General features: G+C 45.4%; 1 protein-coding gene across 9 annotated transcripts; it reads right to left on the bottom strand.

The window, feature by feature from the left end:
- Positions 1-25,500, bottom strand: NQO2 (N-ribosyldihydronicotinamide:quinone reductase 2). 9 transcript variants are annotated; one of them, XM_053249844.1, is made up of 7 exons: positions 25,355-25,496; positions 24,199-24,272; positions 21,764-21,928; positions 19,956-20,086; positions 18,747-18,860; positions 17,204-17,305; positions 1-1,133 (listed from the first exon to the last, which is right to left on the bottom strand). In XM_053249844.1, the coding sequence occupies exons 2-7, from the start codon at positions 24,203-24,205 to the stop codon at positions 1,107-1,109; spliced, it is 546 nt and encodes a 181-aa protein (XP_053105819.1). In that variant the 5' UTR covers positions 24,206-24,272; positions 25,355-25,496; the 3' UTR covers positions 1-1,106. The 9 variants fall into 9 exon arrangements, with proteins under 9 accessions (XP_053105819.1, XP_053105816.1, XP_053105814.1 ...); XM_053249841.1 differs by lacking the exon at positions 1-1,133 and adding an exon at positions 10,716-14,712 and having other exon boundaries at positions 21,845-21,928; positions 24,199-24,235; positions 25,355-25,500; XM_053249839.1 differs by lacking the exon at positions 1-1,133 and adding an exon at positions 10,716-14,712 and having other exon boundaries at positions 21,845-21,928; positions 25,355-25,497.
- Between the last annotated feature and the right edge of the window lie 2,287 nt (positions 25,501-27,787).

The following is a 27,787-nucleotide window of genomic DNA, read 5'->3' as shown; positions in this document are numbered from 1 at the left end:
GACATTCTGATCAACTTTTCTTCTTCTCTGCAGTAAAACAAAACTTTGCTACACTTAAAGATAACATATCATTCATATCTGAGAAAAGATAACTTACATAAAACTTATCAGAACATCCTGAGTGTGCCCCAACATGAGAATCATCTGTAAACCAACCTGGGAACCATGTCCAGCAGCAAGCTTGTGTCTGCACACATATGATGCACTATGCATGGACAGTACATTCTTTCCTGCATTAATTTTGTAAAGCATGAAGCCCAACCTCAAACCATGTTATGTGCTTTACGCGTGGCCAATATGACTGGATATGGTATGACTTGCAGGAGACCTCTTGTGGTTACAAGTGTAAAATAGAAAGTAATTTCAGAAAGAAAGAAAAAACCACCGTAAGAGAGTTTGCAGTCTTCCTTTTTGAGATCTGTATTAGGTTTACCCAAGTGTGTTGCTGTGATGGTTTGTTGTTCTCCACATAGTCAGGGTTAGAATCACACTTTCTGCGACTGGCTTCAATTGTGTTCTAGCACTTCCTCCAAGTTTCTTGTTTATTTGACATTAGCTGACTTGTTTCATTCTTCATGGAAGAATGCTTTGTTACAGATCAGTTCAATGTGTTTTCCCCCAGCCTTGCTTCTCAGGCCTGACACTAAAATGGCAAATTTCACAAAGGATTGTAGACATGGATAGACAGACTATATTAGCTTCTTGAAGGTCATTGCAAAGGTATTCCAGTGGCACAAAGGTTATGCCTCTGTGGTTCAGATGAGATCAAATCTCTCGCATACTCCTTCCCTACAATCTTTACAAGGGTGCAAGGGAGAGTTTGGTGTTGCCATCGCTAAGACAGATGCTTGGGAGATCTGATGAATGTCTCATGCACACTGTTTGATGAACGTCTCTTGCATATGCATACTGTTAACAGTACTGTCACCTTGAAAGTAACTAAATTTTAAAGTCGTGCTATATATATTGGATCCTTAATGCTGAATAATTAAGCTGGTGTTTTGTTTTGTTTTGCCCCACTGTGTTTTTCTTTTTCTTTGTGTTTTGTTATGGTCAATGAACAAATAAAGCCAGGAGAAGGAGAAGAATCCAGTGCCTTTTCACTGTCAGTTTCTCAGCTGATGAAGAAATGACTAGAGAGAGAAAATGGTTGGGGAATTTAATGAAGGTTAATGGAACACATTAGTTATTTCATTTCCATTAAGGATCCCATGTATTCTTGCTTTGTAAATGTAAAACACATTGGTAGACCATGGGAACTCTAGTCAATATTTATCATGCAAGACTGAAGACAGCCTACAAATGGTCTACAAATGCAACAAACAAACAAACAAACAAACAAACAAACAAACAAACAAACAAACAAACAAACGGGGAATCACTAAAATGCTTATAGCTTGTTAGTTTATTGTCAGAATGGGATGAAAATAACAAGCATGGTAGACTTTCAGGCACATAGGTGTGGGCATTTCTGTGCATGCAGTTTGAAATGTTGAGGCTTGAATTTTTTGCCTGAGATCCAGTCCAATCCCTGAGATTGGAGTGGTCAGAATGGGAACACTGGCTGATATGTTGAGGAGAATTACTCAAAGTAATTCAATTAAAATTAAATTGACACCTCAGGCAATCCCTTGATTCCAATGGGCCTACTTTAAGTGGGTTTCCTTGCCATGACAGCCAGTGTTTCTGACATGCCTTTGATGTGATGCAGAATGGTTCCCAATTCTCTGCAACAATGAATAAAGATCAGGAACAATCATTTGGAAATACACAGAGAAAGAGACAGACAGACATAGAGAGAAAACTTAGGCTGAGAAGGCTTCTTTTCTTAAAGACTTTTTTTTAAAGACCCAACACTGTAGAAATGGTAAAATTGCATAAAAACATTAATAAAAATAAAAAAGAGGGCTGAAAGATAATAATATCAATCAAACTGGCCTTGCCCCCCCCCCTTTAAAAATTGTTTTAAAGGACAGCATGAGGCAAGAACTGGTCCCAGGAACAAAGATGCACTCGGGTATGTAAGTGAGAGGGAGTGCCATTGGAGTTCAATCTTTGATGTCACCACTTATGCAGATAATCACTCCTCCACAGGTTGCTCTATGGTCCATCTACTAGGGCACAGCTCTCTGAGGAAATCACTGGGAAGGACTATCAATCAATATCTTTATTTTGGTCTTTGACCAGCATAAGTTAGAAAGCACAGAGAAGTTATAAAGTTAACAACTTTGACATAACAGTGAGGTCTATGCCTACAGGCAAATAATAACTATAGAGTTAAAAGGTGGTAGCATAAGAGCTATAAAATTGCCCTAAACCTAAAATCTGTAAAAATTTGCCAAAAAAAAAAAAAATCCCTATGAAATTAGAACAATAAGTTCTAGCTATAAAAATAATATAAATTATACTAAAGTTAATAAAGTATAGGAATAGGGTGGTGTTCGGTGCTATCTAAAAAAGCAAAAAAATAGATAAGCAATAACAATAAAAGCAAAAGAGATAAGCTGTAACTGTAATGCTATAAAACTAAGTAACTGGAAATTAGAGGCAACATTACAGGTATGAGCTATGTCAGGCCAGGTTAACTCTTGTAGGCATTAGACCTCGACAAATTTTGCACACTGCTGTGCCAAACCTGACAACTTTATGTGTTACTAAGTGGTTACAGTCAGAGAGTAATATAGGGAGACATAAAATTGGCCAGAGCAGCCTGGCAGCCTAATAAGTAATATAAGAATAAGGGTATTGCAGATGTCTCTGTAGAACGAGCAATAAAGGAAGAGATGTGCTCGGCGTTCTTAACTTGGCTGACATCACAGGGGCACAGATGTTCCGAAAAGGGGATCTTCCTATATCTTCCATCTAACACAGCCAAAGGGAGGGCACTACAACAAGCTAAAATGAAGGCCCTTGCTTCTAGTGTGTAAGATATGCAGCAGGTGTTGCTATGTACCTTAGACCTTCAGTGATAGGTAGGTTTGGGGCCCTGCCTATATCAGTTTGGTGCTCTGCATCTATTATGCACTGTTCAAGGAGTATTCTGGCCTGCTCCTAACCCAGGGAAAGTAGGGAAGGAGGGAACAGCCCAAGTAATGATAGTTTCATCAGCAGGGTTGACTTCCATGTAGATTGATGGTCATCCTCCAATGTTATGGGAGCTAGGACCATTGAGGATAGTCTTAGCCAGTAGTTGAGTATGGTTAACTATAGGCCTGCCTCCAATCGAAGATTGGCATTAGAGACACAGCAAAGTACCTGGAATACTGCTATTAGAAATTTGGATTGGACGTGCTCCAGAGGGGCAAAGTTGGGGAAAGGGCCCCGCTGCGCACCATAGAGGAGTTGTGCCAGTGATTTAGCTTCAAATAGTTTAAGGGCTGCAGGAATGTATTGGCCACCTCTTGTTTGGAAGAATTTTAGGATGGCAGCAGCACTCTTCTGGGCATTTTGGGCAACATAGCTGCCATGAGCCTTCCTAGTACCAAAAGCATGAAAGACCACCTCCAGGTATTTGAAGCATGAGACCTGCTTGATTGTGTACCATTTATACGCCAGGAGTATGTCTTTGGTCTCTTGGACCATGATTTTGGTTTTATGGTCATTTATTTCCAGTAAATCCTCCTTACAAGTATTGGGCAAGGGTCTCCAATGCTCTTCTGGGTCCTGTGGGGGTCCCTGAGGGAACTGCCACATCATCTGCATAGAGCAGAATGTAGATGAGTTTCTCTGTCAACGTAGGAGGATGAAAGTCCAAATTACTGAGGTGGCCCACCGTGGCATTTATATAGAAATTAAACAGGAGCAGGGCAAGTATGCAACCTTGTTTGACACCCTTGTGGATTGGGATGACACTTGATAGATGACCTTGAGGGTTGCATCTGACTTTCAAGGACATGCCATTGTGAAGAGTGTGAATGAGAGACAGCAAGCACCGGTTGATCGAAGAGGCTTCCAATTTCCCCACAGTTTGACTTGGGAAATGGAGTCAAATGCAGCCTTGGGGGTCTATGAAGGTTGCTTATAGGGAAATGGTGGCATGAGTAGAATATTTCTCAATTAATTGCTGTAGTACTAGGCACTGGTCAGTGGTGGATTGTCCCTCCCTGAATCCAGCCGAGGTTTTCTTATTCCAGCCAGTCCCTTAGTTTTCAGTATAGGTGTCTGGCATAAAGCTTACTGCTTGTGCTGAGCAGACTGATGGGTCTATGGTTTGCTGTATGTACCTTAAAAAGAAAAAAAGGGAACCATATCTTTTTTCAAGATGAGAACCCATAAGAGGGAAGAGAGCTGGTCTTGTGGTAGCAAGCATGACTTGTTCCCTTAGCTAAGCAGGGTCTGCCCTGGTTGCATATGAAAGGGAGGCGAGAAGTATAAGCACTGTAAGATATCCCCCTTAGGGGATGGAGCTGCTCTGAGAAGAGCATCTACGTTCCAAGTTCCTTTCCTGGCATCGCCAAGATAGGCCTGAGAGAGATTCCTGCCTGCAACCTTGGAGAAGCCGCTGCCAGTCTGGGAAGACAATACTGAGCTAGATAGACCAATGGCCTGACTCAGTATATGGCAGCTTCCTATGTTCCTAACTGCTAGGCCCCAGACCGTGCTTGTCAATAAATGTAAACAGCAAGGCCAGAATGGGATCCCACCATGCTGAATTGTTCTTAATTAGCTCAGGGGGGATTAAAAATCATCACCAAGAGTTCTGGGAAGGACTACATGCCCAAGCAATCCATGTGTGGCTTCCCACATGCTGTCCATGGCATAACTGGAGATGTATCCAGTGCCTCATCTCTGTAAAAGCCAACAGGTGGTGACCAGGCAGAGTGACGGCCTCCAGGTGGGGAACAGGCATGCAATGCAGCCCTTTGGAGCCGAATAATTGCACAGGCCTAATATAGTGAGTACACCTTTCCTCTCACAGAAAGTTTTCTCCTTTAACATTCATTCATTCAACATATTTTTATACTGCCTAAAACTCATGTCACTGGGCAGTTTACAACAAAATAAAAACAGAAAAAGTAAAACATTAGTTAAAACAAAACCAAAAAGTTTAAAACATTACAATTTAAAAATTTTAAAACAATATTTTAAATAACATTAAAACCATTAAAACAATATTAATTAAAAGCCTGGGTGAACAGATGCATTTTTAAAGACTTCCTAAAAGCTGTCAGAGATGGGGAGGCTCTTATTGCACTAGGGAGCGCATTCCAAAGCCTCGGGGCAGCAGCGGAGAAGGCCCGTCCCTGAGGAGCCACCAGACAAGCAGGTGGCAAATGCAGACGGACCTCTCCTGATGATCTCCGTGGGCGGTGGGGTTCATGACGAAGAAAGGCCTTATACCCAGGGCCCAAGCTGTTTAGGCCCTTATAGGTTATAACCAACACCTTCTATTTTGCCTAGAAACATATCGGCAGCCAGTGTAGCTTCTTCAATACGGGAGTAGTATGGTCTCTCCAAGATGACCTAGAGATCAACTTGGCTGCCGCATTCTGGACCAACTGTAGTTTCCAGAATACATACAAAGGCAGCCCCACATAGAGTGTATTGCAGTAATCCAGTCTGGAGGTTACCAGCAGATGTACCACTGTTTTGAGGTCGTTCATCTCAAGAATTGGACGCAGCTGGTGTCTGGATCCAGAAGCACCCCTAGACTGTGTGCCTGTTCCTTCTGGGGAAGTGTGGCCCCCATTTAGAACAGGCAGATCAAAATTGTCTCTCGAGTTTCGACCCCACACAATGAGTACCTCCGTCTTATCTGGATTCAGTCTCAGTTTCTTATCGCTCATCCAGCCCATTACCAACTCCAGGCAGGCATTTAGGGAGGTTATGCCCTCTCCTGATTATGCTGACATGGAGAAATAGATTTGGGTGTCATCAGCATACTGACAGCACCCTGCACAAAATTTCCTGATGATCTCTCCCAGCCGTTTCATGTAGATGTTAAATAACATCAGAGACAATATGGAGCCCTGAGGCACACGATACAAAAGTTCAGATTTTGAAGAACAACAGTCTCCAAGGGACACCATCTGGAACCTGCCTGAGAGGTAGGAGCGGAACCACCGCAAAGCAGTGCCTCCAACTCCCAACCCCAACAGACGCTCCAGAAGGATACTATGGTGGATAGTATCGAAAGCCGCCGAGAGGTCCAGAAGGACCAACAGAGTCACACTTCCTCTGTCAATTCCCAATTGGAGATCATCTATCAGGCCAACCAAGGCAGTCTCCACCTCATAGCCAGCCCGAAAGCCAGTTTGAAATGGGTCAAGATAATCAGTTTCCTCCAAGACTGCCTGGAGCTGGGAGGCCATTCCAAAGCCTCGGGGCTTTGGAATTTATTTATTCTAACATCAAGTTAGAATAAATGTAGAATGAAAAGAATTGGACTGATTCACAGATTGCCATGCAGATTGTGCAAGAAAGTTACAGAATGTGGAAAATATTGTCTAGACCTCGACACCCCTAAAAATCACCTGTTAGAATCATTGTTCATGTTGGTAGACCACCATCTGAAAATGCTCTAAATAATTATCTCTCTTTTGAAACCTAATTTGGGAAACAAAACCCCCACTCCCTGCTAAAACACACTCTTCTGTATGTTCCCACCTATTCCCCGCCCCCCACCCCTGGGCTGCTACTGAGCTCCACTAAGGCTCTGTGCAGCATGAAGAAGGATACTTGGCTGGGCTCCCATTCCCCTGAGTGATTTGTTTGCTTGGCCACGAGAGGAGTAAGAGTGACACCTCCTGGTGGCTACAAAAAGTACATGTTCTTAACAAATGTCTGTAAAGCTCTCTTGGATTTGTACTTTCTGACTTGCAAAGCAACTGTATAGGAACAGGGCTACCATACATCTTCGTTTCCTTGTTAAAAAACGGAATGTCAGTGAGGAAAGGCAATCTGGCCAGTATTTGCCCACCTCCATGTGTAAGTTGCTTGGCAGACCTAGCCCCCTCTGAGCCAGCAGCCAAGTCTACCAGTTCCCAGAGGTCAGGGCTACTACCAGTACAAGAAAGAAAGCCAAAAGGTAGACCTAGTTGTGCTAGTAGCCAGGGCTACCCCCAGCATGGGAGGACGAGTTTACCAACTATATATACAGGAGACCCTGACCAGACCTGGCCTCTGTCACTCCACAGTAGCCAGGTCTACTGGGCACTTTCCAGATTAGCTGCTCAACAGCAGCAAAATGCTTCCATCTATATATATATTTCTCCTGGGTGTGACCAGGAAAAATGCATCCCGGCAGCCCAGCTGATTGGCTGGGCTGCGGGGGCGCCTTATTGGTCCTGGCGCACACCCAGGAGAATTATGCGAGGCGGCGGCGGCCATGGCCGGGGAGCCAGGCGGGCCTGGCCGTGGAGGCGGCCGTGGAGGCGAGGCGGCAGGCCTGGCCGGGCCTGGCCACGGAGGTGGGGCGGGCCGGGCCGGGCCGGGCCCCGGAGGCGAGGCGGCGGGCCTGGCGGCGGGCCCGGCCATGATGGTGGCGGCACTCTGGGGTCAGCTGTGGTGGCGGCACTCTGGGGCCGCCCGCGACCACAGCGGCCCAGTGAAGGTGGTGCGGCAGAGGCAGGGCAGGGGCGGCCCGGCCCGGCAGCACGTGTGGTGGTGGCGGCCGAACCGGCCGCGGCGGGACTCAGCCAGAGACTGGGGCAGGTGTGGTGGGGGGAGAGGTAGCTGGCCCCAAAGAGCACACAGATGCTCTGTGTGGGGGTTGGCTAGTTCATTTGAAATGTAAATATCATGGGGAGCAGTCTCGAGGAAACTAACAACCCAAAACACAGCAACCTTTTTAAGCTGGATACCCGACATCATGTCATTATATCACAGCAATTAAATTTGAAACAAGGCATCAGAAATGTGAACGGTGCCCCGCTGCCAGCGTAGGGACTGTGGAGTGGCAACACAGGAAGTGTGGAAGCACACTTCAGAGATCCGCTGTATCTGGAAAGCACCCTGGGCAGGTGGGGAGGGCATGGCCCCTCCCCACCCAAATCAAGGGGTGGACTGGCCACCTAGCTCTACCATTGTCGCTGGCCCACTCAAATCCGTTTGCAGACCTCCATACTACTACTTTTTGTAACGAGGTGGAAATAGTGTCCTTGTTTTTCAAGTTGTAAATATGCAAACATGATGGAAGTCCCTCAATAACAACACAGAATCCATTTCAAACAAAGCAAAAGCACAATTCAGTTAAACTGAAGCGATATAAGAGAGCAAAAAGGCACTGATGTTTTGTTTAAAGAAAGCAGTGGAATTACTATATGTGGTTCCAGGGGAGAAAGGATACTGCAAGAACTCTCTCCTAGGTGAAAGACTATCATTTCCCCAAATTTAGCCTATTGCCTTTCCCTTCCTCTTTGTCTGAATCCAATACTTCTCCTGACTGTGGCAGCCAAGCAGCCTGGGTAGTGTAATAGCCAGCCAGATTTGTAGATATGCTCAGAGGCACTCTTATCCCTGGACTTTGGGGCCAAAGTCCAGGACCTCCACGTCCCTTGGGAGCCCCCAAATCCTCTTCAGTCTCTCCTGGGTGGTGTGGTCACTGTGCTGTGCCCCCAGCCCACACTGCGCCAATCTGGCTGCCTTAGAGACAGAGGAGGGAGTGGGGAAAGAAATATGCGAGATGGGATTATGTTAGGTTGCGTGTTGAAATGTTTCTGCTAATGCATATTTGTATAAATATACCTGTTTAATAGTCTTACATCCTTGTGAGTTCAATTGCTGTTTGTGCCCTCAGGAACCCAAATGTTAAAAATGCTGCTTGTGTCACAGGTTGCACGTACATGGCGGGATGATGCTTAACTTGTAGCGGGGTGTGTGTGGGTGGGTTCCAAAGTCCTTTAGGTCTAGGATCCAAAATTACCTAGGTGCACCACTGGATATGCTGGATGTTATATATGGCAAAACAGTCGAGTATTTTTCTGTTATGATGTATATAGAACTCTTTCACAAAGCACTCGATAGCTGTGTGTGTGCAGTTACCCCTGCTACCTGAGCAAAGATACACCATTTAAAATGGTGATTCTCTCAAATTTAGCAGGGGAAGATCAACTGGCCCTCTCCAACTCCAGCACAGCATCCCTCCAGGGGCTGTTGCAGGTATCCGCCTTATGTTTCTTTTTATATTAATTGTGTATTAATTATTTATTTCTATTTTTCTATGTAAATCGCTTTGAAAAGAGTGGTATATCAATATTATTTGTAGCAGTAGTAGTGCATGTTTTCCTTCCTGTCAGGCATAGAGAGGGTTCCAGACAGAGTCTCACACAGGCACTGACCGGATTTAGACCCACTTCACTTTAGTACAGTTGCTGTTTCATGTGCTTTCAGATCACCCCCTGGACCACTAATGAAACAGACAGCTGTAGCGAATGTACATCAAGGCACAGAAATTGCTAACAAGCAGTGCAAAACGTTATTTCACAATTTGAGCGACAAATAGGAAATCTTTTTTCTAAGAGAACATTTTGTTCAGTTTCATCCTGAGAGGCAAAATACTTGTAAACTTGCCAAATATTTAAGTGCTAAACGGGGTGGGGGGGATGTTAAATCTGAAGCAGGCACTGACATTTTAGTCTTGTAATACCTCAGTTATACCAGGGTGCTTTCCAGATTGGACCCTGCAATAGGGTCGTAACGTATCTGTGAAGTGTGCTTCCTCGTTTCCTGTGTTGTGAAACCGCAGTCCTTATGCTGTCAGCAGGGTTTCAATTGCATTTTGGATGCCTTGTTTTGGATTCAATCTCTGCAATTTAGTGCTAGAACGTATGTTGGGTGTAAAAACGTTGCTGTATTTTCCAGTTGTGAGTTGTCGCAAGACTGCTCCCCCTGCTGGTAGCTTTGTGCAAGAGCCTGTATTTATGTTTTGAACGCCATTTGCCCCAACCGAAGTATACTGCCACTGTTGAGCGGGTAATTTGGAAAGCACCCTGGTGTTATTACTCAGCAAGGAACTATATAAAAAGAAGTTGCCCTAGCAAGGAACACTGGTCCACCTGCTGTGCAGAAGCAGATGGGTAGAAGAAGGGCTGCACGTCCACTGGTACCAGCATCTCTGTGACAAAAGCTTTTTGTGCACCCAAATAGGCACAGGGGTGGGAGTGATTTTCACTTTTCTCCCCTCATTGCAAAGGAGTTTTCCACATGCAGGAATATGTTCCTGAGGATACTGTAGCCCTGAGGAACATATTCATGTAAACAGAAAGATCTTTTGCAGCCAGTGGAGAGAAGCAAAAATTGTTCTTCCTTTCTGCATCTGCTTGGCTCTGCAAAAAGCCTTCACTTCAGGGACCCTGTGAATGCACAACCCTTTTATCCACTTACTGCTGTGCAGCATGTGGGCCTCCAAGTTTCGGCCAGGGGCGTAGCTATAATTGAGCAAAAGGGTTCAAAGAACATGGGCCCCCAGCTCCTGAGGGCCCTCCACCCCTCCCTATTTTCCTCATTATCTCCCACACTCTGGGAGGCCGCCAGAGAGAGGGATGAACACGGGCCCCCTCTCCCCTAGCTACGCCCCTGGTTTAAGCTGTTGTGCTTCTTATTCCTGTAAGAATAAGGGCACATTTATGATACAGCCTCAATAGGCTGTATCAGCACCTTCATACCTATAGATCAAGGGGTGGGGTATATCTAAGGGATCTTAAACACAATGGGCTCCACAGACTGTGTTATTGAACAATCTAAGGGTTTTCTTTCTAAAGAGAACATATAGAATATTCATTCATTCATTCAATTTTTATTGAACCCTTCCAGAAAGGCTCAGGGTGATTTACATTAAAACAAAACAAGTGGATAGTTTGTTAACAAGTACAAAAGAAAATGCAGGCAAGTAGCGACAAGGTCATGATTTTCCCCCTCAACAACATGAAAACATTCATTGTATATTGGAAGAGGAATATTGCTCTCAAAAATATTTATTCATAAGTAATGCTTATTTGATGTATATTAGTTTTTCTTCCAAGCAGGTTTTAAAATTAATAGATGTAGATATATTTGTGTATAACAGAAGTACATTTCCTTTAAAAAAATATTTTTTTGTATTTTAAACACACACACTTCTACAAACTAGCATTGTAAATAAGGATCTCTCAGAATTCTCATTTCTAAGGCAACAGAAGAACAAAAAGGTGTGTGTGTGTTTCAGTGAAAGATTTGTGAGTATAGGGTATTTAGCTATGAATGCATCATGCATTCTCTCTTGCCACATGTTTACCAGTATTATAGCTCAGCAAATTAGCAACATAATTCAGGCTTCTGCAATCCTTTTGGTATCATTTAGTACTTTTAGATATTTTGTCACCATTTCAATAATTAACTACAACCATTTCCATCCAGTTCCACTGATTTATAGGTTACAAAAAACAAAATGCATGTACAAGGGAAGTGTAGCTGGTCCTGGGTCCCCATGGAGCATACTTCTAGCCAAAAAGAGTGCTGTGATTTGTCACAGATAACAGGGTACTCTAGAGCAGTGTTTCTCAACCTTTTTGGAGTCAAGGACCGCTAAATTCTTCGTGCAGAGTTTCAAGGACCGCTACATTCTTCATGCGCAGTTTCCCGGACCGGCAGTTAGTAAAGGGGTTTCAAATCTATCTATCTATCTATCTATCAGACTTCTATACTGCCCAAAACTTGCATCTCTGGGCAGTTTACAATTAAAATAATATAAGCATTAAAATAATTAAATTTGGAATCTTTTGCAAACATGGAATATTAGGGGTTCTCAACCTTGGGTCCCTCAGTTAAACTCCCATAACCCCCAACCACAATGGCATTTGGCCATTATGGCTGGGGATTATGGGAGTAGAAGTCCACCAACGTCTGGATACCCAAGGTTGAGAACCCCTGAATCTAAATGCCTGGGTGAACAAATTTGTCTCCAATATGTCTTCAGTATGTGTGGGGTGGGGGTGGAGGTGCTTGTGATTACTCAATGGAGAGGGGATGTTGGGCCATTAGAAAAATTCAAAAGCTACATGGGGGCAATGAAAACAACGCACAAGCAAGCTTTTGAATCCCCCAAAATGCTTCATCAGGCTGGATGTCAAGCAAAGCAAAAAGGAGGTGAGGAGAGGAGAGCAGGGCAAGCTCAGTAGAGCCGGAAATCTACAGTTTAACCCTCTCATGATGGAGGTGGAGTTTTAGCAGGAGTTGTGTAGTCGCAGGGCAGGATCCAGACAACGTTAGTCACGACCACCCACTGAAATTAATTTAGTCATCTCTCATTTGTGTCAATGCTGCTTGGTCATGATCACCTGACTTGATCTGGATCCTGCTCTTAGATGTGCACTTTGTGAGGTGGACCTAATGAAACCCGTGCAGCTCCTCCAAAACTCGTTAAATTTGTTACATGGCAGGTGCTGGGAATGGGGTTTTTTTTAATGGTGAAAGAAAATGTGAAGAAGAGCGGTGGAGACCTGGCATTAAAAGAAAGGGGGTGATTCTGAGATGGCGGAGGGTGTGGGGCGTTGTAGTGGTAGATGCCTCATTTTCCTCGCTGGGGAGACGAGGCACTGTTCAGGGTGGGTGAGGCAATGGTGCACCGGACTGCACTCGGAAGGTCGCCTGGGTCCAAGAGCTGCCGCCACTGTGCTTGCGCACCAGAGTGTAGCAAGTGTTCCCCATCCTCTCTCACAATGTGCACTTCTGTGCCCCCCTCCCAACTCCCCTGCGGGAGCCAATCACACCAGCCTGCCTTTGGGGCCACGCAGCTCACGTGGTCCCACATGCTGCCCGCGCATACCTGCGAGGTGAGCCAAGGCGGCCCTCCTCCCTCCCTCCTCTGCTTAGCCCTCACCGCGGCATGATCCCGGCCAGAGATTGTCCCCCGCACCCGGCGAGGTAATAAAGGGGACCGCCGTCCTCCACCGGCGGTGCAGACCAGGGGGTTACAGGGGGCAGAGGGACCACAACACCCCACCGATGCAAGAGGGAAACAGCGTTCCCTCTCAAGGCGCCTCGACCACAATAGGCAGCTGGGTTTCAATCAATCAACCTTTGGCTGCAAACAATGATCATGCAAGAACCAGCAGCCCTTCAAGTGGCAGCCCTTCAGGTGGCATACCTTCCACACCGCATACAGTTTGAAGCTGTAAAGATAGGGAATAAAATAGCTGTAGGAAGATCACAGCAGCACGTGGAGGCAAGGGACAAGAAGGTGATACTCTTCCTCTTCCGTACCATGTGCAAAATTGAGGAAGTGAGTGCCTTGATTGCAGTTGTTGGGGGGGGGTTTGACTCCCAGTCAGGGACCGGCGCTCAACCCTTCGGGGACCGGCAGCGGTCCCCGGACCGGTGGTTGAGAAACTCTGCTCTAGAGCATATGCAATGCATGCCAATACACCAATTAATTTCGCAACTTGCAGTATAGTTCTGAACCAACACATCAGCGATCAGGCATCCGGTACCAAAGTTTTACTCTCTGCTGGCTAGAGAAGAGTTGCTCATAGGACTTTCCTTGTGCAAATGTAGCTCATAAGGAAGCATGGCAGTCACAAGGAGATATTTCTTTGACAACAACCCACAAATCTGAATAGGAATCTCTCCTGACCCCGATTCAGCACTTTAGCTCCAAATCTGGAAAGGAAGAAGTTCCCCAAGAAAGAAAAACAATGCAGCAAGACAATCTGGTGCCAACATCATCTCTTGGGTTAAGGGAGCAGCAGTCTAACCTGACCATATTCAGATATTTTTCCACCATGAAGGTGGTCAGGGGACCAACAACAGATCAGCTTAGGGTAACCTGTAGGGATGGATAGTGCTGTGGAAGCACCCACCAGAGAGCACTGCAGAACCAAATCTTCAGGGATGGTCCTTCCTTGAGGCAAGGAGGAAGTGCCAAATGATTGGGGTGCTGATGGGGTAAGATAGCCCCTTCTGCCTTCTGTCACCTCACTGGTCTCCCTCGGCTGCCTGCTGCCATCAAAGCAGTTCTCTGCCGAGTGGTGGCTGTGTCATCATTTGCCAAAGAACCCCTCCAAAATGGTTCTCTTTGCCTTCTTCAACAGAGCAATAGCCACCACTGCCTGACTCAATGCATGCCCTCCTATGCCTCCCTTGTCTAGTCAAGAAAAGGAAGTTGGAACAGAAGCGAAAAAGGCCCAAAGAGTACAGGGTATACTCTATAGATGTTCTTGTCTCTCCTAGGAGGGAGGTGCAGGATGGCATGCAGCACATCTGGTGGCAGCAGTTACTCCTGCCGCAAAGGAGGCAGTGGCGGCAGCGTGTGCGCATGTGAGAGTGTGGGTGGTGGGGTAGTGGCCACAGCATTTAGTACCCTGCCTTGGGCACACGGAGATATATGGGGCACCAGCACACGTCTGCACTGCTTTCCTCCACTGACCCACAGGAACTGATTTTCCTCATTTAGTTTATTAGTCTAAGTCGGGGAAATGGAGCGAGTCAGGAAAAGCAAGCCTCGTGACTGGTTTGTTTTTTTAAAAAATGATATGAGACCAGACCTTTGAGCAGCAGAGCAGAATGAGAAGCATAGAGAATCTAACAGGCAACCCAAGAAGAAGAATGAACATTTCTACCCAGTTACTTAAAGTACCCGTCAACAGCACAGTTTATAGGCTTCTCTTCCCAGATGGTCTTCAGCCTTTCCCCCCAGGAAACCAGCATTTGCACTCTCTCCTCCTCGGTGGCATACTCGGGGGCAAAGCAGATCTGAGGGGCAAGGACACTGAAGCCGCAGAAGTGCATTATTCCATGCTAGACTCAAAAGGACAGAGGGAAAAGGGGAAGAAGCCAGAATTTTTTTTTACTTAGCACTTACAATACCATCAATACTAAAAACACTGAGGCTAGTCTCATGACCCGCTGAAACTGGGCTAAGGGAGCCCAGCCTGGTTTCGGTGGGTCGTGTGCTGCAATGGGAGCCGTGCAGCTCCCAGCACTAAGCCTGCTTAATTGCCCCTGCTTGAAATGAGCTTAGTGGAGCACACGCTTCGCTAACCCCGTTTCGCTGCTTGTGTGTTGCAGCTCTACTCTGTGGCAACTCACATGTAGACCCCAACCGGGGGGGCACTACAACAAGCCTCCCGGCATCGGGGGGCTCCCCAAAATGCCCCGTGCACTTGCACGGGTCATTCTGGGACTTCTGGGGGCCGGGAAGCCCCCGATCCCCGCGGCCCCAACCGGCTCTGTGACGAAGCCAGTAATTGTGTGGGCGGCCAATCCAGCCACCCAGGGAGAGCGGCTCATGCCCGCTCTCCCCAAAAAAACCCTGCACGCTCTCCACACTGTTCCCGTGGAGAGCCTTATAATGTTAAAGAGCAGCAAATGTGTTAATGATAAGTTAGTTTGGGAATTAACAGCTGCCATTTTAAAAACAAAAACAAAAACACAAGCAATTACAAGTAGTGGAACTCTCAGCTACAGATGCCAAAATCGCTCTCTCTTTTTTTTAAAGCTGTACTTATGGTTAATATGGCTGCTCCTCAGATATGGCTTCTGCATGAAGATGACCAGGGGCCTAGAGCACCTTTCTTATGAGGCAAGGCTACAACACCTGGGGTTTTTTAGTCTAGAAAAAGACAAGTGCGGGGAGACATGAAAGAGGTCTATAAAATCATGTATGGTGTGGAGAAAGTGGAGAGAGAGAAATTCTTCTCCCTCTCGCATAACACTAGATCCAGGGGTCACCCTATGAAATTGATTGTCAGGAAATTTAGGACCAGCAAACAGAGGTACTTTTTCACACAATGCATAATCAACTTGTGGAATTCTCTGCCACAAGATGTGGTGACAGCCAACAACCTGGATGGCTTTAAGAGGAGTTTGGATAACTTCATGGAGGAGAGGTCTATCAGCGACTACTAGTTGTAGGGCTATAGGCCACCTCCAGCTGCAGTTACAGGGGAGAAACCTCCCAGCTGCAGGGGAGTAACAGCAGGAGGGAGGGCACGCCCTCAACTCCTCCCTGTGGGCTCCCAGTGGCATCTGGTGGGCCACTGTGTGAAACAGGATGCTGGACTAGTTGGGCCATGGGCCTGATCCAGCAAGGCTGATCCAGGGCAAGCTGTCTGAATTCTCAAGATCACTTCATCCATTGACAACAATGGTTGCTCCCACTAACTTACTCAATTCTCACTTATATGGGGAGAAGATTGGATTGCAGAGTTGCATCCCATGCTAGTGAAGCCAACCAAAATGGCCTGCACCATGTGAGTGAGAGCTGTGTTCATTATTGGGAGTAGTGAGGGAGCAACTTAGAACTGTTGCTCTGCAGAGAGGGACAGATATGGTTTCAGTTTTGGCCCATGGAAACAGGCAGGGCTATTTCCCCGCCCCGCACCCCACCCCCACCCCCAGTGTAATTGTGAAAACGTTTAGGAACACAAACACTCTTCAAAATAGTGGCTGAGCAACAGTAACCAAAGTCACAGCTTCCCACTGTTACCGGCAAGGGAAATGGTGTCTGCTCCAACCTTGAACAGAGCTGGTGATGTGCACTTTAAACTGCTGTATATCATGCCAGGTGGCTGAGACCCGAGTTTGAATCCCCATTCAACCATGAAACTCACTGGGTGACTCTGGGCCAGCCATGTATCTCTCAGCCTAACCTACCTCACAGGGTTGTTGTGAGGATAAAAATAAGCATTCACCTCACTCTGAGCTCCTTGGAGGAAGAGCGGGATATAAATGTAAAATAAATAAAAATACAATGCAATACAATAATCAAGAGGTGCAGCACTGAGTCAGTTCAAAGCACTGGTGATCACCTTTAAAGTTCTAAACAGCTTGGGACCTGAGCATCTAAAGGACGACCTTCTGCCACACAAGCCTGCTCAGTCCTTATGATCTTCTTTCAAGGTTCTCTTTCAGGTCCCTCTGCTGTTTGAAGCAAAAATGGTGATGATTTTAAAAAGAGAGCCTTCTCAGTAGTGGTGCTACATATATGGAATTCACTTCCCAGATGCTTACTTGGCACCAAACCTAATGGTTTCCTAGTGTCAGATCAGCTTGTTATTTGCCTAAGCTTTCCAACATGCTACTTAATGACTTTTTTTTTGGTATTGGCTCTACTGATTGGATTATCCATTTGTCTTAAACTGTGTTTTGCTAGATTTTTATCATTCTTGTGAACCAGAGGGTTTTGAATGAAGAGTGGCAAACACATTTTAAGAGAAATACATATAAATCAATATAAATTATGAGGTGCTGCCATGTTAGCGGAATCCTGCATATACACACTCATTACCTGCATGGGCCATAGAAGGTATCGTATATCACCACTGACCCCTTCATCCGAATACATCTCTTTGCCTCCTCCAGTGGTAAATGAAAGCAAGGCTAGTTTATTCTGAAATGAACCAAGACAAGTTTAGGAATGCTGCCTAGAAACTGTGAAGACATAGAATAATTTTGCCACAACTTTCTTGCTTTAGGAAGGGAGAATGATGAAGCCCCGGGGGCCAATTCACACAACCAAACCAGATGCAAATTGAAGATTCATCTGCATGACTGAGCACATTCCAACACAACTTCCCAAGCAATGTGTGTGGTGAGCCATTTTACATAGCATAAAATGCAAAGAGAGATGGGCATCCCTTAACAGCTGGTGAGATGTGCTGGGTCAGGGGCTATTAGCAATAGCAATAGCAATAGCACTTACATTTATATACCGCTCTATAGCCGGAGCTCTCTAAGCGGTTTACAATGATTTTTAGCATATTGCCCCCAACATTCTGGGTACTCATTTTACCGACCTCGGAAGGATGGAAGGCTGAGTCAACCTTGAGCCCCTGGTCAGTCAAGGCTGAGTCAACCTTGAGCCCCTGGTCAGGATCGAACTTGTAACCTTCTGGTTACAGGGCAGCAGTTTTACCACTGCGCCACCAGGGGCAGTGGTATTGTTGGACACACCTTCCGTTTTGAGACATACATCTCCCCTTCTTGGACACACTTTCTTTTTGGAGATGTGTACATCTCCCCATCCCATTTTACAAGTTTACCAGCTGGGTTATGTGGGCTGTTGCACATAGTAAGAAGAGACTCGGATCGTACAATGATTTAGCTGACTTTCAGTAGAAGCTATATGCTGTTACAAATGTGTTCTCTTGAGTAAGTGGGTCCAAAACTGAAAAGATGGCAGCAATATGCTTCTAGGAGAAAATTTAATGACATGAATGGGGGTGGGGACAGACCCAAGAGAGAGTCTATTTAAGAGGATCAATTCAATTGCTGGAGGAATGTGTTTGCTGGGCTGGGCAACTTGCTGCTCCCCAGCTTGAATTTCTCATCTATAAAACAGACATGAAAGTGTCCAGAACTACAAGACAGGAAATAAATAAATAGATGTTTACCCACCCTGAAGCTTTAGTGATAAAGCAGCCTTAAGATTCAAGTCATTCAACTCCATTCTATGCATGTTGACTTGGAAGGAAGCCACATTCTGTTCACTGGGGTTTATTTCCAGGTAAGAGGAGGGGGTTGGATTGCTCCTTTCCCCAGAAATGTTCTGGAACATATGGAAGTATGTCCCTGAGGGCTGCACAAGCCTCAGGGGCATATTTCTAACAGTTACAGGACACTTTGAGGGGAAGGTAGGAGCCCTGAAGTTTGCCTTCCACACTGCACATAGACATCGCCTTAGTGCAGAAGGCTGCCCAAGCGGGCATGCTGCTCTCCATTCCGCATCCACTTTGGTAGTCTGGATCCATCAACAGATTGATTTTATATATGATATGCAATATTAAAAATATTAACGCATAAACATTATTCAGAATTTACAGGTCACATACCTTGAGCAAACCAGAATCATAACACTGGGGGAAATCATGAGCAAATCCTTGGACTAAGACTCTGTCCATCCAGCCTTTCATGATTGCTGGCATGCTGAACCAATATAAAGGAAACTGGATAAAAATAATGGAAGGGTCTAATTAATTTGAAGGATGCCTCCAGGCAGCAACTTTCCCAACAACAGCAAAACCTATAACAAAAAGTCTCTATGGAAGGAGGAACACATGGTCATCTGGTTTTGCCTCACAAACTGCTGTGCTCCTGTGGTGACCTTCCTAGTAGCATCAGTACCAAGACTGGCATAGTCTCTGTGCAGACAGCAGACCTCAGGCATGCCAATTCAGCACAACGGTTAAACCTTTCCTTCTGAAAATCTATTGTGGGATATCTGAAAATACCCCACAATACATTGGGGGAAAGCAATAATTTATTCAGTTTTCTTCCCACCCTAGAGGATGTTCTTTATGTCAAAACAATCACAGGATGCTTGTCAGTTTAGGAGTAACCATTGCCATCCACCCCACCTCGGAACACAGCAGGTCTTGGAAGTCATTTACAGGAGGACCTTGTTATTTGCAGATCCAGCACTCGTGGTTTCATGATTGGGTAATTAGCACCAGACCTCGGTATACGTGGGGGGAAAGTGAACAAAAAAGGGTTAAACCTGCATATCCGTGGGTTGGAGTGGCCAGATATGACCTCAGACGTCATTTCCGAACACTATTTTGATTACCAGAGAGATCAGGAGCCATTTTATGGCTCAAAATGCAAGGCATGATATGTGATTTTTGGCTGATTTTCAGCCCCATGGGTGATGGTACAACACGGTAGGGTACCTTGAGGGGCCATTTGGAGGCAATTGGGCATGATGGGGGGCAATGGGGCAAACCTGCCATTTTGGGCCAATTTGCTATTTCTGGGAACCTAACTCCCTGATTCCCATTGCCCTGTTATTTGCGGATTTGCTATCCGCAGCTCCCCACCCCCACCCCACCCCACCCCTAGAACAGACAACCCCCACCCCGTGAATAATGGGGTTTTCCTGTATTTAGTTTCTGAATTAAGTGGCTTCACAGATCCAAGATCCCCCAGCAGCAGTGCTCACAGCTCTTAAGTGATGAGGATACCAGAACCATTGGAAGCCAGTACTATCTGAAATAATCTACTCGGGGAAAAAACATTAAGAAAGTAATGTTTAAAATAGTGACCTGGAAAATCACCAAATCAGCTTCTTTCACTTTCCTCTGCTCCTTAATCAAATCTTCAGACAGGGACCCATTTTTGCAAGCTTCCCATGCTTCAACTCCATAATTAAACTGCTCTGGGTGGTACAGTTCACCTGCGGGAGAGACATAAAAACAATCTTCCTGCAAGTACCGTTGCAGCCAAATCAATATAGGTGCCCATTTAGGTTTTCTCAGCTAACTTTTGTCATTACAGGGTTCCCTCAGAAAAGGGAATGAGTGTTAAGACTGCAGGTGTTCCTGTGCTGATAATTGCATAGAAAGTGAGATGCGAAGAAGATATACCTCCCCAAATCCTCATTTTTACTCAGAATTAGAGGCACAGGGTCCCTGTCCTCTTTTGCATATGGCAACTTGAGTTAGTCTCTTGTAGCAAAGGAGCCTATGGTGCCTTAAAGAAGCTTATTATGGGATAAGATCGCCATGGACTAGAAGCCACATACTTCACTAGATGTAGCTTTGTTCAATCAGGCCTTTTAAATTTTGATTTTAAATTTTGTTTTTAAACTGATTTTAAAAGAGTTTTAAAAATTGCTTTGTATTGAATTTTTTACTTTGTATTTTCTCCCCCGCCCCCTGCCTTTTGGTCTGTTATGATTTAATGTGTTACATGTTTTATATTATGTTTTAATGCTGTGTTGTGAGCCACCCAGAGAACAATTTGTGATGGGGTAGCTAACAAATAAAGTTGTTATTATTATTATTATTATTATTATTATTATCAACATCATCATCTAGAGTGGCTCTAGCCCATGGAATGTTCTGCCACAATAAGTGTGTGTTTGTGTTTGGCGGGGGGTGGGTTTGCACAGGGCGCTTTCCAGATAAGCCGCTCAACAGCAGCAAAATGCTTCCGTTCAGGCAAATCGGTTTCAAATCGTAAACGGCAGGGGAGCATTCTCGCAAAAACGAACAACCCGAAAAAACAGCAACTTTTAAACGCCGGATATACAACGTCGTAGCACTATATCACAGCAATTAAATTTGAAACAAGGCATTGGAAATATGAACGGCACCCTGCTGTCAGCGTAGGGACCGTGGTGTCACAACACAAGAAGTGCAGAAGCACACTTCAGCGATTCATTGTGACCCCGTTGCAGGGTGTAATCTGGAAAGCACCTAGGACACTCTTGTTTTGTCAAAGCCCTCCAGATATGGAAATAGGGTTCATGACAAGGAAAGCAGAGATGGAAGGCTGAATGTGGAGGAAAGCTGCATGGAGGGAAAAGGTGGCTCCACAAAAAGCAATCAGTTCCTTTGAGGATAGATAGATAGATAGATAGATAGATAGATAGATAGATAGATAGATAGATAGCTTTATTTCGGTCATTGACCAGAATTTGTAAATAAACAATAGCAACAACCAACAATAAGTAGTATGTTTTAAAATGGATTTTACAAGCTACATAGCAGAACTTGGCCACATTCCCAGACACAGTATCTTTAAAATTTGACAGCAGGTAATCTAAATAAAACTGAGGAAATGTTCCTTATGAGCAGCAGCCTGCTTGTAAAGGAGCAGAGATTTGCATGGCTGCAAGTCTGCACACAAAGGGCAGAGGAAGAAGTTCTGGTCAAGGAGAGAACAGAGGAATCGGAACCAAGTGGGAATAACTCCCTTTCCTCTGGATGAGGTTGGAAAGGACTGGAGGCAACATGCTCCGCTTCTCCTCACAGTGCATTAGCACTTAAAAATGACATGCAACTCTTTTGGTGTGTGAAGTGCTAAAAAACAACAACAACCACACCTTTACAATGTACTCCACACTCACCAACTATATCCTTTCTAGTTGTCCTTGGCTCAAATTGCATTTCATATAGATCAGAAACAGTGACTCTGCACCCTTGCTTACTCAGTTCTTCCACCGCGATGGTTTTTAAAGACCCATTCAGAGACTTGGGCTCCTGGTGCGCATAGACAATCAAGACTTTCCTCTCTGAAATTAAAAAGAGGGGGAATAAAAGCATAAACACACCTTGATAAGTGTGGAGAACAGCATGGTGTAGTGGCTAGAGTGCTGGACGAGGACCAAGGAGACCCGAGTTCAAATCCCCATTCAGTCATGAGACTTGCTGAGTGACTCTGGGCCAGTCACTTCTCTCTCAGCCTAACCTACTTCACAGGGTTGTTGTGAAGAGAAAACTAAGTATGTAGTACACCGCTCTGGGCTCCTTGGAGGAAGAGCGGGATATAAAAATGCAAAAAAAAAAAAAAAAGTCACAGGTTTCAATCTGGTCAGGACACAATGAAGGAAGTCTGATTAGGCACTTCCCCCCTTTTCTTTTTTAAAGACAAACAGCAGTTATTTGCGGGGGGGGGGGCAGAATTGGATCAGGGCTATGGTGCTATGAGAAAGGTGTTGCTTTTTTAACCCTTTCCCCCTTGTGCCATTTTCCATTTCAATGGTGTTTAAAACCACCACCATTCCAAGCTGCTATATGCACTATAGGATAACACATATAGTTATCATATGGGTACCTGCAAGTTTGGTTTGGCTCTGAACTCAGTGAATGAAGTCCAGAGATGACTCCTTTCCAAGTAAAGGGCAACTCAGAATTAAACACTAGAGAGAGGGGGCACATAGGAAGCTGCCTTCTACTGAGTCGGACCACTGATCCATCTAGCTCAGTACTGTCTACACAGACTGGCAGTGGCTTCTCCAAGGTTGCAGGCAGGAATCTCTCTCAGCCCTACTTGGAACCTTCTGCTCTTCCCAGAGCGGCTCCATCCCCTGAGGGGAATATCTTACAGTGCTCACACTTCAAGTCTCTCTTTCATATGCAACCAGGGTGGACCCTGCTTAGCTAAGGAGACAAATCATGCTTGCTACTGCAAGACTAGCTCTCCTCTCCAAGTGACACCTGCCACTTAGGACAAATGTTTTTACCTACAACCGAGATCTAGTACAGCAGCTCTGCTGTGTGTAGGACAGAACTACAATGCTCACCTAGCAGCACCAAAACAAAAGGGAGGCAATAAGGTGACTCTTATAGCACGTTATCCAGTCTAGCTTGGAGAGGTACATGGAAACAAAAAGCCTGGAAAAATGAGGTAGGCAGGCCTTAGGCCAACATTCGATAACGCTTCAAAAATAGATCCCACACAGTCTCTGCGTGGAAGTCTCTGAGATGTGGTACTTCCAGTCTGACATGCACCGGGGCAGAAAAGAGGTATGCCATCCCACAGGACTGTTTTTTAACACAGTACCGGCAGGGGAAACCCTCCGGATTCTGAACCCGTTTGGTGTTCTAGGAATAGAACTCCGAATTGGTTCATGCACATCCCTACCCTTTACATCTGTTTCCCCACTGAAATACATGCCCACTCCCTGCTTCTGTTTAACATCAAACCATTGTAGTATGTGGCACTTTCACAGTTAAATGGGAACTTCAGAAGGGCAATTTTCAGCAGCAAAACAGCACAGACCTAGGAGATTAAATAACCCCAACCCTGTTGCAGCCCCCATCCAAATCACAGCCCTGTGCAACTGCTACTCATGAGCCTGGAACTACATGTGGATGCATTTGACATCACATATTGTTTGTCTCTAAGAGTCATAGATCATTTAATAACTAACTAAACTGAAGAACGCCTGAGGTTCTCACATTACATGACCTTCAAGCCTGTCTAGCACACTTTATTGTTAATGTCTGATTGTTGCTAGCATGAATGAAAGGCATTAGTATTGCAAATGAATATTCTGACCAGTGTTAACACTGCATACCTGACTGATGCAGAAGTCTTTTAAAGTTTCACCTGTGAAAATGGAAGCTGCCTACTTCTCATTGACTAGAGAAGGCAAGGATCTTATACCTTGACCGAACAAATGTAGCCAAGGTTGCAATTCTTGGCACACTTACCTGGGTGCAAGACCCACAGAACAGCATCTCAGCGCTTTTCCATTAGGGGTTGGAGCTTAATTTTTTAAGAAGAGAAGCGTTAGAGTCCACCTAGAAGTCAAGTACTTCCTTTACCCTTGGATCCAACGAGTGTGGAAGCCAATTGCGGTTATTCAATAGGGAGTCAAAAGGTATCTTGTATTCTCAGAGACCATCACCCTCCACTCCTACTGCTCCCTGATGTTTCAGGCTTAGCTCTGCTGAGCTTTGGGAGCAGAGTCCTGGCTCATGATGTTAAACCTTCCAATTTGTCTTGATAATTTTAATCATTGAGAAAGAAAGAAAGAAAGAAAGAAACACAACACACCTGTCATTTTCTGGAGAGTTCCTGGAAGTCTTTAACTCTAAGAAACCAAAGACGAACCTTCTTTTAGAGAAGCTCTTGTCAAGATGATCACAAAAAGGGAAAAGAGCAACAATCAATCCATTTCTTATCGATATAAATTAATTATTTGGTTCCTGAAAGCTCACATACAGAATTCTAACATGTAACCTTAAAAGTCAATCTGTGATTTTGTGCTCTAGTGGGGATATTCATATATATATCTGCAAGAAATGGCTGATGTTTGCTTCATTTTTTACTTCTCCAAATGAAGTCTTCTGAATTAACTGATCAGATTTATCTGTACCACCTGAAGTCTCTGCCTGTAAGTCTGTCTGCATGTAAACACTTCCATAAGGACGGAAAGCCTGTGAAGCCATTGTGAATGGGGATGATGGCAGTTGCAGTCCAACATTATTTGGGGACCCAAATGTGATACCTCTTGCCTAGGTAGTAAGAGATCATAACCCGCCTAGCACCTTTTCCAATAGCAACATTTGTCAAAAACACTTTTCACTATGATTTCTCATAAGATGAATTTACTGTAGATCCTCTATTATCTGCATTTCTAATATAGTGTGCACTAGTCTCAACATACACCTTCAAGATTCAATTCTGAAAGGAGAAAAAAAGTCACAGCTGTTATATAGTTAAGATATATAAACCCTCAGAGAAGCAGAGGCTGAATACAGACAACCATTTTACTACACGTACATTCTATCATACAGTTGACCACGCTTCTGAAGCAAATGCATCAGGTAAAAATCTTCCTTACCCCTTACCAGAAAGGCCAAGCTAGTTCAGTGCTGCATCCCCAGTTCTTGCTACTGCAAAAGTGCAGAACAGCGGAAGAAGCTATAAAGATCCCCTCTATATGGGATCTCCCGCCTTTCCCTCGCTGCATATTGGAGTGGCAGCAAAGCCACCCCGTCCATCACTGAAGAAGACTGCTCGGGATTTTTCGAACAATTTATCCCCCCCCCCCCCGAACGATTACATTATTCATAGTGCTGTGACTCTGGAATATTAAAGGACTTCTTTGACAGAAAGAGCTATTTGCAGTGCTGACACAGCATCCCTCCCTGCTTTCTCAAGGAGAAACGCTAAACAGCTGGCTTTTTTGCAAGTCAGGTTCTGTTACCTCGAGCAAAGTCTCCTGCTGGCTGGGTGGTGAAAGTTCGACTTTAGGAATAAGCGACAGCGATTACCGATTCGAGGCAAGCAAGGCTCCTAATAACTCCGCCTCCTTCGTTGTTACATCTGCAAACTGAACCAATAGGAGCGCGCGCTGGTGATGACCAGACCAATCCCCACCTCGCCTCCATTCTGCTGTTGCCATAGTATCAGATTCCTTGGCTGCAAGCCTTTGCGTTTTGGGAAGTTTCTACATTTAAGGACATTTTGTTAGGAGGAGGATGCGCTTACTTTAAGCAGAGGAAGAAGAAGTCTTATAAAACATAAACAAGAGTAGTAGGAGCCTAGTTCTCCCAGCTTCAAAACAGCTGTGTAGCTCACAGGAAAGGAAGGAATGATTTGTGCCCTCCAGTCAGTGTCGACTCCTGGGGACTACAGAGCCATGTTGTTTTCTTTGGTGGAATACAATGCCTTTCAGCACCTTCCTATATCGCGCTGCTGCCCGGTATAGGACGGAGTTCGAGTTCCACTCCCCACTATGATCTAACGGCTAGTGCTGCACCCTCCATGTGCTTCCTTGTATTTTTCAGGTGGGCTTTGTGCAACATGATGGGGATGTTAGGTTAGCAGAGTTGGGATCCGAAGAAACCACTCAGAACCATAATTCATAGCTGTAAGAAACTACTTAAAAATAAGAAAAACCTAGCTGAGTTACAAGTCTGTTTTGGATGGAGAGAGGTCTGTATCTGTGTGCCTACTAGTGACACAAAGAAGGTCTACAGAGAATACATTCACCCTATTCACTCAAATCGAAGATGACTCTGAATTTGAGATGACCTGATCTTTAATATGAAAAAACTGGGATGGGGTGGGTGGGGAACTAGTCTTGGATTCAGGTAAATACAGTGCATATGAATCCCCCCCCCTCCTTCAGAGCTAAGGTGGGATTAACCCTTTACTTTCTAGCTGAGAATAATCCAACTGCCATTCCCACTTCCAACAGGGGGAGTCAGTGTAGTTGTGTGTGTGTGTGTGTGTGTGTGTGTGTGTATACAGTAACACACACTGTGTTACTTGTGGTACAGTCAATGAGTGTATTGGAGAACATGCTCTGCAGATCAGGTCAAAAGAAAATGTATTATTGGCAGTAGCATAGTCACTTGTTAGCAGGGGCATGGCTGGGGGAGAGGGGGCCTGTGTTTGCCCCTCTCCCCGGCAGCTGCTCAGAGTGAGGGAGAGAATGAAGAAAATAGGGAGGGGTGGAGCTGGGGGCACCCAGTTGCTGGAGGGTTCTTTGAGCCCTTCTGCTCAGTTATAGCCACACCCCTGCTTGATAGCCAGGCTTTCTTGTTCTCAGAGATGTCAGCTGCTTGGCATGCTGCAAAGGTGGGATACAAGAGAAGGGCAAAGCGCTGTGTTGGGCAGGGCCCTAATTGTTTGCCTCTGCTCCACCCCCTCCAGGTGATTGCTGCTGCTGTTTAACAACAAGCTGAGCCAGGGGTATGAACTGATCTCAGCTGAGTGGGGAACAGCTGATGGACTGCAGCAACCAGGTGGATGAAGATGGTGGATTGCAGAGCAGGAGCACTGAGGAACAGCTCTCCCTCCCCATGCCTGCCTGCAGGGATGTGCATGAACCGGTTCGGAGGCTCTTTTGCAGACTTGTGAACTGGTTTGAAAGTCTAGTGGTTTGGCTGGTTCAAAGATGAGGGAGGATAGCTTTAAGGATTGGGGTGAGTGCTCTTAAACTCCCCCCTCCCTCTGTGTTTTCCCCACTGGCACTGTGTTAAAAATGGTCCTGTGGGGTGGCAGCATGCCTCCTTGCTGCCCCGGTGCATGTTGGACTGGAAGTACCTAGTGCGTGTGCACACATCACACATGCAAATAACACACATGCACGTGCACCAGTTACTCCAGGGGTATTTCTGGTCCAATGTGCACCGGGGCAGCAAGGACGTATGCTGCCGCTCCGCAGGACTGTTTTTTAACACAGCACCAGTGGGGGGTGGGGTAAGAGCACCCTCCCTGGTCCTTAAAGCCCCACCTTCTAACCAGCAGTCACTGGTTCTGTGCACATCCCTACCTGCCTGGAGTTTTAGAAGCTGCATAGAACTTGCCAGATTAGCTAGAGTTTTGCCTTGGTTTTAAAAGGAGGGAGTTTTTATTTCTTGCCATCATTAAGGTGTTGCTCATCTCAATATGTGTCTGGGGGGTGTTACTTTGGAGGAGGCCCTTCCAGTTGAGCTGGTCCTTGGCAGAGGGTGATATGGCAGTGGGAGGAGGACATGCCAGGTGAGGGGAAGGTGTGATGGCTATATCAAAGTCATCACACCCTTTGGTCCTTCACCCATCCAAAGAGATCCCAGTAACTCTCCCAGCAGCCCACTTTGCCTGAAGCTGGTGCTATTAAATGCCAGGACCATATATGCAAAGACCACAG

This window comes from Hemicordylus capensis, chromosome 4, assembly GCF_027244095.1.
Source record: "Hemicordylus capensis ecotype Gifberg chromosome 4, rHemCap1.1.pri, whole genome shotgun sequence".
NCBI lineage: Eukaryota > Metazoa > Chordata > Lepidosauria > Squamata > Cordylidae > Hemicordylus > Hemicordylus capensis.
Note: the sequence above shows the minus strand (reverse complement) of the source record. Positions and strands in the feature narration are given on the sequence as shown.

Bases quoted from the DNA above. Each gene is read 5' to 3' on its own strand.
- NQO2 (XM_053249835.1), bottom strand. The intron at 17,306-18,746 runs GTATGTGACCTG...GGTTCATTTCAG, and splicing joins ATGATTCTGGTTTGCTCAAG to AATAAACTAGCCTTGCTTTC. The intron at 14,713-17,203 runs GTAATGAGTGTG...TTTTGAGTCTAG, and splicing joins ACCTTCTATGGCCCATGCAG to CATGGAATAATGCACTTCTG.